At 44.9% G+C, this 9,434-nt stretch overlaps 1 protein-coding gene across 1 annotated transcript; it reads left to right on the top strand.

Moving 5' to 3' along the window:
* Window positions 1-7,477: 7,477 nt before the first annotated feature.
* LOC136549061 (probable 2' cyclic ADP-D-ribose synthase BdTIR) lies at window positions 7,478-8,397 on the top strand. The gene is made up of 2 exons (XM_066540366.1): window positions 7,478-8,070; window positions 8,286-8,397. Exons 1-2 carry the CDS (start codon window positions 7,478-7,480, stop codon window positions 8,395-8,397), a joined length of 705 nt encoding a protein of 234 aa, XP_066396463.1.
* Window positions 8,398-9,434: the final 1,037 nt, after the last annotated feature.

The raw sequence follows: 9,434 nt of genomic DNA, 5'->3' as shown, positions 1-9,434 counted from the left end.
TATTGAAAAAAAGAGGAAGTTAATCCCTCCATTTTCAGGTGTTCAAAAGGTCAAGTGAAATTCAGCCAAATTCATGTTTGGAATTCCTAAGAAAAATAAAATTTATGTAGAAAAATGAGAATGAAATCAAACACATTCCAAAATGAGATTTATACCTACTATTTCGAGATTTTCACTATGTAAAAGTCAATCATCACTATGAGTCTGATCGCATCAATATTTCATTGTATTATGGGTTATGCGGCAATGCCCTTAACCTACATTGTACTATGCAATTCTTAAAAAATTAGTTGTTGTTTGATTCATCTAAATCTGTAAGTGGTCAGACCGAGCCTTAAGGTACAGTCAGGTGCGCAAGAGGTGGTGCATAGATGGATAAGCATGATTTTTGCCAAATTATGGGATGCAGGTTGGGTTTGCTTTGAGGACACTAACATGCATATAGGGTTGTGTAGGTAATCAAACATGGGCAATGAAAGCTATAACCGGACAATGAAAGCTATGCTCTTCTCCTCCTCCTCCTCTTCTCGCTCATCACTCTCATTATCATGATCAAATGTGTCACGAGTGATGATCTCCCAATACTTGTGTGGAATTGAGGTTCTTCAATCCACCTCTCAAGATCACAGTGACTATGATCTTGAACTTCTTGGCAAGACATCTCAAGAACTAGTGAGAGAAGACGTCATCACCCACGTTTTGTCCTAGTCTTCTCAATTTATAGACAATCACATTTAGCGTATGGAACATCTCCGGGACACTCTCTTCACTCGACATTTGGAACTTTGTATATTTGTCCTTGAAAATATATAGCTCGATGTCCTTTATTGTTATAGTACCCTCATATGCTTTCTCTAATCCCTTCTACACCTTATGTGCCATCTCCAAATCCTTGATGGTCTACAAGACCTTGGGATCCTATGCTTCATAGATTACATTGAGGGATTGTTCATTGAGTTCAAGCTTCTCCTCCTCTCTTGGACCGAGGTAAGATCCTTCATATCAAGCATAGCAAACTTTGACTACTACTCCCTAAATCTTTTTCCCATAGCCTTCAAATAAGCGCACATTTTTCCCTTCCAATAGTCATAATTTGTGCCATCGAAGTTGGGGGCTTACCAATACTATTGCTAGACACTCCTTTACTTCAAAATGGTTAACTCTTCAAATTAATAGAGGCTTGACTCTAATACCACTTGAAAAGATCTTTGGATGGCTAGAGGGGGTGAATAGTCTAACTAAAAAATCTACGAGCTCACAAACACTAGACAAAGAGGTTAGATACAAAGGAGGCCCTAATAGTTCTACTCTAGTTAGTGTCTTGCAAACCTAGGGTGATCAACAACCTACACAATTCGAATGACACAAATATGAACTAAGCATGTCACTAGATTTGGATCAACCAGGTCAGTTTTCTTCCTATGATGATAAATTCTAATAGCTCTACTGTAGGAATAGTAAGAACACAAAGTAAAGCGTAGGAGTAGAGTTATCAAGTGGAATACCACTAAGGGATGACAAAGATATATCACCTGTAGTCCAGTAACTTGATGGTCACCTATGTCCATGTTGAGGCAAGCCCAAGTAGGATCATAATTCCTCTATCAAAGTTAACAACCCCATAAGTTGGCTCTGATGTAAGCACTTGATCTCAAGCTGGCTCGATCACAAAGTGCTATCTAAGCCCCTTTTCCACTAGAGTTGTTCTTTGCCTTCTCCAATGGGGATGGACCTAATAGCCCCTCACACACCTCTGGAGCACCTCACAATCTTCAGTTAGTCCTACTACTTCAAATTGTCTAGGTGGCGGCAACTACCAAGAGCAATAAGAAAGCCCACAACAAAGTTCATCTTTAGTGCTACTCAATCCAATCTCTCAAAGCACATGCACTAGAATCACTCCAATACCATGAAGAATGTAATCTCTACCAAGCAAATGTGAGTGGAGGTGTATCTTGAGCTCTAATGTGTGTGGATATCGGCTAAGAGGTCTAAGAGTTATATATAGACTAGCCACACCTGTATTTATACATCTACTCAAGAAACTAGTCGTTGCCAACTTGATTTGGTAAAGATAGGAGCACTAGAGAGCCCATGTGCCTCACTGGAGCTTTCCAACGGTCACCTGCTAAGTCTATTATAGTAGCTGTTAAACTCCGATGTGGTCTCGGTGCACCGCCGGAGAGCTCCAGTGCATGTTAGAGTTCAATGTGCGTGCATGAAAAACACCCACCACATTCGCAAACTCTATTTTCCCCTTTTTATAGTAAATCTATCCTATCAACCTGGTCCATTTCAACCTCTCTAATAACTTTATGGCTAGTGAAAGACAAAACCTCTACCTATACATTTGCCTTTATTTGTATTTTATCATTTGGTTCCATCTCTTCACTCTGTTGAGCTCTTGCATCACATGGTTCATGTCATATCTCCTTCATGACCTCATGTAGCTCCAAGTATTGCTCGTGGACTATTGATCAACCTTTCATCTCACATGAAAACCATTAGTCCATGAATATTGTCATTAATTACCAAAACCCAAATGGACTTTCAACTATAGACGTTGCGTAGCAAATGTCAGCAGTCCCACCACCCTATAATCTAGGATGCCAAACAACACCAGCTTATTTTTTACAATTCATATTGTTATGATTTAGGTTTTCTATAGTTCATAATTGTTGGGGACCTAATACTAGGGTACCCAACGAGGTGGAGCTAATAACCATCAAACGTTGATGCTTTCGAACAGACGGGAGCGCAACTACACTCCTTGTCCATACAACCGAAGGTTGGCCGCACCTCGCCTTGCCCCGAAGGGTTGGCTCTGCCTCACCCGACCTCCGAGGGCTGGACTCCGCCTCGCCCGACCCCTGAGGGCTGGGTTCTGCCTCACACGATGTCTGAGAGCTAGCTCCGCCTCGCCCGACGGCTGAGGGTTGGCTACGCCATGCCCGACGTCTGAGGGCTGGCTCCACCTCGCCCGATGTCTGAGGGCAGGCTCCGCTTCACCTGACGGCTGAGGGCTGGCTCCGCCTCACCCGACGTCTGGGATCATGCTCCGCCTCGCCCGATGTCTGAGCTCCGGGGCTAGCTCTGCCTCACCCGACGTCTACACCCTGCCCTCTCATAATGACAAGCACAGGGTAAGACAGGACACTTAGGTCAACCGCAGTACCGAGGACCATGCCATGCGCACTTGTGAGAAGGTACCGTCAGGATACGACGGGACGGGCGCTTTAAGCCTCCTAGGCATGGTAGAGCCTGAATAGTGTTGTAGGCGTCGACTTTTGTCCTACGGTGTTATAGGCGTCGCCATCTGCCCTTGGGCGCGGATACTAACACAGGCATACGACAACCACTACAGTTCAGGAGAGAACTCACATCATCTACAGTGACGAGCGTGTGGTCACTTCCCCGTCTACTCCCCGTAGGGTCACAGCTCGGCTCCCTGGCACGCCGCACTGTCCACCGGTGTGGGATGGGGCGTACCCACTTGCTAAATGAGGCCAGGGCACGGCCCTATAAGGATCAGCGAACATGCCATCCCTGACACGGTCTGCCATGTCAGCAGAGCAGACACAAGGGGAAAGGAAGACCCGGCTCCTTCGAAGGACCTTCTCCACCCTCTTGTTTTTTCTCTTTCTCCCATCTATAATCCCTGCTCCCCCTTGATCTATAAAAGGGAGGGCAGGGCACCCTACTAAAGGGATGGATCAATTCCACACACAAGACACACCCAAGCAGCAACCGAGCTCTTGGCGTCCTTTCGACCATTCCATCAGAGACTTGGGATCTTTCCCTCTCTCGACCGTTTGTACCCCATACTACGAATATTTTTCGGTACTAATAACAAGAGCATCAACAAACTGGACATAGGGACATTCTGCCTAAACCAGTATAAACCTTGTGTCCTTTAGTACACCATCCCAGCCTAACGTGCAACAAATATAAATTTACTAGTTGGTGTCTGTTCGAAACACCGACAGTTGGCGCAGATCGATCAAGTTCACTACTACACAACAGCAGAACCACCAGGTTCAAACCACGAGCATACGCTCGAACACTTAGCTCATAGCGAGGCTCCTGTCACTCTTGGCCCTTCCAACCGGACCTCTTGTACCCCCCATCTTTCTCCTTCTCGTTTGTAACCCCACTGCAAACTTCGAGCACCTAGGCTCAGGAATTAAGTCACCGACCGACTCAAACTGAACGTAGGGCACGTTGCCTGAACCAGTATAAACCCTGTGTCACTGAGTGCTAGGCCACCTCCGATCACGACATACGACAAAACTACAAATATTTACTTGTTGGTCACTTTCTGCACCAACAATAATATATAATATGCTTTTCACACTATGTAGTGGAAACGAACAGAGCCTAAATTTGTCCAAGAACTCTGTCAAACTCCTGCAAGAATCGTTGTTGTCCTTGCACTGGTTGACCATCACAATGACCACCATTTTGTCCACCATCATAAACAATGGTGTTTAGTGTTGACCCCTTCTTGCGGATTGCAAGAAAAGAGAGAATCTTGTGCAAACTCACTTTGTTAGGACAATCTTACCAAGTTGATGTTGTTAGCGCCTGTGTAATTCAAATGTTCCACCAATGATGCACCATATTGATTGTATTTCCTCATGGACAACTTCCAGAACAACACGATGGAGTACCAAGTTGCAACATGGACATCATCTTCGCTGCCATATGTTTTCAGGGATTGACTTCTCAATCAAATCTAGGGCAATTTCAAACTAAGATGCAGCATGGGCATTACAATCTGAGCACATAAACACTATCAAGGTAGCATGCATGAGTCAATGGCACATAAGAAAATTACCAAATATTTTACAGTCTTGATGTATATTTTTTTCCCTATGGTGAAGACATGAGTGAATGGGCTAGAGGAACAACACAAATTGTTTTGCAATGTACATTGGGTTCAGGAGGGAAGAATTGTCAACTGGAGGCAAGGACCTTTAAGCTCTTAGCCGTGATGACAGAGGCGTTGGGCATAGCGAGCTAGTCAGAATGCATCCGGTTGAAAGTCTTCACCCATTAGTACCATTATATACATCATGAAAATATATTTTATTTGGTGTCATAAATATTGGTGCTTTCTCTATAAATTCAGTCAAACTTAAAAACATGGACTTTAGGCAACTCTAAGTTAATTTATTTGGGGAAGGAGAGTGTATAGTAAGATAGAAAGAAATAGGCATAAATATTTGAGTTGAATATATATAGCTCTCAATATAGATGGTGGCATATACATACTGGTGCATATCTCACCAAATTTAAAACATTCATCTAGAAGACTAAACGTCACCAAAATAATAGGGAAATAAAGTACCATCGATTTTAATGATCATACAACAGAATATTTCTCTAATATTAAACATGATTAGTTTTTTTCTTTATTTGTTTGAGTTCTATCATTTTCTTGTGATTAAAGTCCCTATGGATTCTTCATCCATCAGCCCCCCCCCCCCCCCCCCCCCCTCCTTTGATTGATTGTAACTGGGACCTGAATCCAAACCAGATGAGATAGAAGCCCATCCCGTGAAGAACACAAACAGAGTAAAATAAAAATCTCACTAAACTGGAAACAAACTAAATAGTCGTGCTAAAACACAATAAATACATATATCTAATTTCAAAATTAAAATATTGAGTATCTATTCCCACACAAATTGACAAAGCGAAATTAGCTACTAAGGATTATTTGGTAAATAACAATAATAAATAGCTAAATTTAGAATAAAAATGATGTTCGACTTGGTAAAATTTGTATAGTCACAAGATTGGACTGGAAAAAAAGAGAGGAGACAGAGACGATGATAGCTTCAAGCCAAAGAATTAACCAACAATATCTTTATGGATTTCGTATGGAATATCCTAGTGGGGGCGCATTTTGAAGGACAGCTGCAATGAAACAAGCTATTTGAAAACACTGAATGTTACAGTAAAAAGCTAGCTACCCATGCTATATATTTGCGTGGGAACCTTGCTATCTTATTCAATTTTTAACGAATTTAAAATAGTCCATGCTTATTTGAAACCCGTCACATCTCTCTCTATTTGTTCTACGTAACAATTGAGTCTCTGGTCTCACACTCACATGTATAGTAATCCAAAGGAAATTGGACGACAACATACAGACAAAGCAGTGGCAAAACTCAGTCATGTTCCGAAATGGAAAAATGCAGTTACTCCGACTGTGTGCTGACAACGATTTTTTGGTGCGCCTTTTCTGCACCTTTTTCATCCAATCTATTATCTCATCAGCCATGACACACACATATATATAGTCTCCCTACCACAGCTAGCCGTCAGAGCTTGGAACAAGCGTTTCACTGTAGCGATCGAGTCAAAAGCTACCTTGGCAAGACGATTACATCAAACGAGATAAGCCAACCGGGGTTTAATTTGACTGCGCTTTTGACGCCTTAGAGGGGGGAAAAAGAAACGAAGGCAGTACGGAACAGCTCTCGGTCACAACCGCTTCTGTCAATGTTGGAGTCGCGGTCAGAGCAGCGCGCATCGATCGTCACCGCCTCCGTTGCATCCCCAAGAAATCTACGTGGACTATTCCCACAATAATCCATCTGCATTGTCGCCGTCAGATCGAGAGAGTCTAGCATCCCTTCACATCAGTAAAAAAAAAATCCTTTTCGTGTACGGCACACCAAGAATTCACAGAGCCGGCAGCAGCTAGCGGGAGCCCAGACGGAAACGGGTACGAGGTGCGCTGGTGTGGAGGTGGGAGTTGAATGCCTCAACAGGCAACAACAGCGAGCTGCCGAGGAGAGTCCAACACCGCGCTGGCGTCATCTGCCTCTCGCGTCACCGGAAGGCGCTCGCGTCTTTGAAGGGGTCGTCTCCGATCGGGGAGCCTCGTCGATGGGTTTTGGAGACCCGGCCCAACCCATATATTATACTGGGCAAAATCCAATGCAAATGCTGTCTCCGGTCCACGTGCAGTACAGGCTGAAATTTCAAACCGAGGAATTCGGACGACGATCGTAGGCAGCGTGGCTGCGAATGTGCAAGCAGTCGAAGGGTCCAGCACCGAGCTTCCTTGGGGCAGGAGGAACCCTCTTTGAAATTCAACAGCTCTTAACCGATCCGATCCCTATAAGAACAGACCCGTTCCAGCAGCTGCACTGCACATCGGCAAAGAGCTCTAGTAGCGCCATAGACGACGACGATCGATCGCGATCGTTCATCAATTTCACTTCTCGACCGATCTGAGAGAGCAGCAGCTGCATACTAGCAATCTCAATCGGCTCCGGATCCAAGTCTCCGACAGCACGCACGCACGTACGCCGATCTCGGCCTCTCGACGTGCTTTCACACACGATCGTCGGTCGATCGAGGCCCTCGGTCACACTCCTCCCAGCCCTAGCTACATTCCAAAAACCCGAGGAAGGAATTCACACAGCTTCATTCTCCGGCCCGCCCGCATTCCGTCAATCCAATGGCGTCATCCGCACTACCGCCACAGAGGTCGTCCGCCGTGATCAGCGACGACTGCGGCATCGCATCGCTGCTAAACGCATCGGCGGAGGCGGCGATGGGGAACACCGAGCTCGCCGAGCGGTGGGCGACGCGGCGCGTCGACGACGAGAGGCCCGCGGCGCCCAAGGAGTACGACGTGTTCATCAACCACCGCGGGGTGGACACCAAGCACAACGTGGCGCGCCTCCTGTACGACCGCCTCGAGCACCTCAGCGGGGGGCGGGTCCGCTCCTTCCTGGACAGCAAGTCCATGCGCCCCGGCGACAGGCTCCATGAGAGCATCAACGAGGGCATCAGACAGTGCAGGGTCGCCGTGGTCATTTTCTCCCCGAGCTACTTGGACTCCGACTTCTGCCTCCACGAGCTCGCCAACATCGTGGAGTCACGCAAGCTCCTCATCCCCATCTTCTACGGCATCAAGCCCACGGAGCTCATCCTGCGGCAGGAGGTGCTCCACTCCCAAGCAAACACGCCCCGGGACATCGAGCGCTTCAGGATCGCTCTCAAGGAGGCCAAGTACACCGTCGGACTCAACCACGACCCCGCCAAAGAGTACGTGTGCCCGCCCTTTCATTTGCAACTCCATCTCCAATTCTCCATGCACGCGCCATTGACATTATTCAGGCACTCACTGACTCACCTCGTCCTCTAGCTAGCCTCAGCTCTGACCTCAGCGTGCATGCATTTTATTTTATATATATATGAACGCATGCAATGATGCAACTAGCTTTGAACTGACTCCATCTTTCTGCAATGGCGATCTGCAGTGACTTGGCGGACCTGGTGTTAACGGCAGCGAACGCGGTGATGGAGAGGATTCAAGAAATGGAACAGCGCCTGCAGCCACAACGCCGCCAGATGATCGTTTCGAGGCTGTGAATTTTTGAACGGAGCATCGGCTACTATTCAGACCAGCTTCTTCTCGAAGCGATGGCCTGCATTTCATTACTTTTTTTTTCATTAACAGGGAGGGGATTGGTTCATTTCATTGCTTTTTTTCATTGTAATAATGAAAATTTAGAGGTTTTGGTCTCAATTTTGGTAAACTTGGGGCGGTAGTATGTAGAATAAGCTATTACACGACTGACCATAAAACAGTCCTCCGAAGATGTGGCTTTGCAAATAATTACCGCCACTCATGTACATGTAGAAAAAATAAAATAAAACTGTATGTCAGATGATTAAAGACATTTTTTGCATACTGCTGTTGCAGTGTGTCTATCTGACTCGTTGCATGGCGGTGTTGGATTCAACAACGTCTTTGTCTCACTCATTTTCCCCGCTAATGTGGCCTCTGGCTACATGTGGGTATATATCTTCACGTCTTTTCTCTATTTCCCTTTTTCTTTTCGGTGTGTTGGCAACTTAGCACGGATGGTTCAAACTTGAAAGAGTGGTATTATGTTTCACATTTTAACCTATTCACTGTGGCAATGGGTATATGTCAGCTACATTCCAAATAAGATCATTTTAGCTACGTGTATGAGTTACGTATATGCGCACGTAGCTGCATTCCAAAGAAAATTTCATATATGTTTGTGTTGGTACAACTCTCACCTAGTCAGTTGTATCATGCATATATATTGTATGCTAGAGGGCTTACTGTGTATGCTTTGAACCATGCCATCGATGCAAACATATTACATTTGCTCAAGTTTACAGAGTACTCTTGGAAATCATATAATGCATCATATCTTAACAATAGGGGAAAAATCATTATTTGTTTGTCTAAACCGTACAGTGGATAATTAAGTACATCTTAATTTAGGAACATGACAGTGTATATATTTTCTATTAGTTTATATATGTTGGCATCTTGTGTTATTTATTTTGAATTTGATATGCATATATGCATAGATAGATGGAATATATAATTGTTCTTACTAGTGCCTCATATATATGCAAATCCTCCAATA

This window comes from Miscanthus floridulus, chromosome 4 (genome assembly GCF_019320115.1).
Source record: "Miscanthus floridulus cultivar M001 chromosome 4, ASM1932011v1, whole genome shotgun sequence".
NCBI classification, from domain to species: domain Eukaryota; kingdom Viridiplantae; phylum Streptophyta; class Magnoliopsida; order Poales; family Poaceae; genus Miscanthus; species Miscanthus floridulus.
Note: the sequence above shows the minus strand (reverse complement) of the source record. Positions and strands in the feature narration are given on the sequence as shown.

Bases quoted from the DNA above. Each gene is read 5' to 3' on its own strand.
- LOC136549061 (XM_066540366.1), top strand. From the start codon at position 7,478: ATGGCGTCATCCGCACTACCGCCACAGAGGTCGTCCGCCGTGATCAGC. The intron at 8,071-8,285 runs GTACGTGTGCCC...GGCGATCTGCAG, and splicing joins AACCACGACCCCGCCAAAGA to TGACTTGGCGGACCTGGTGT.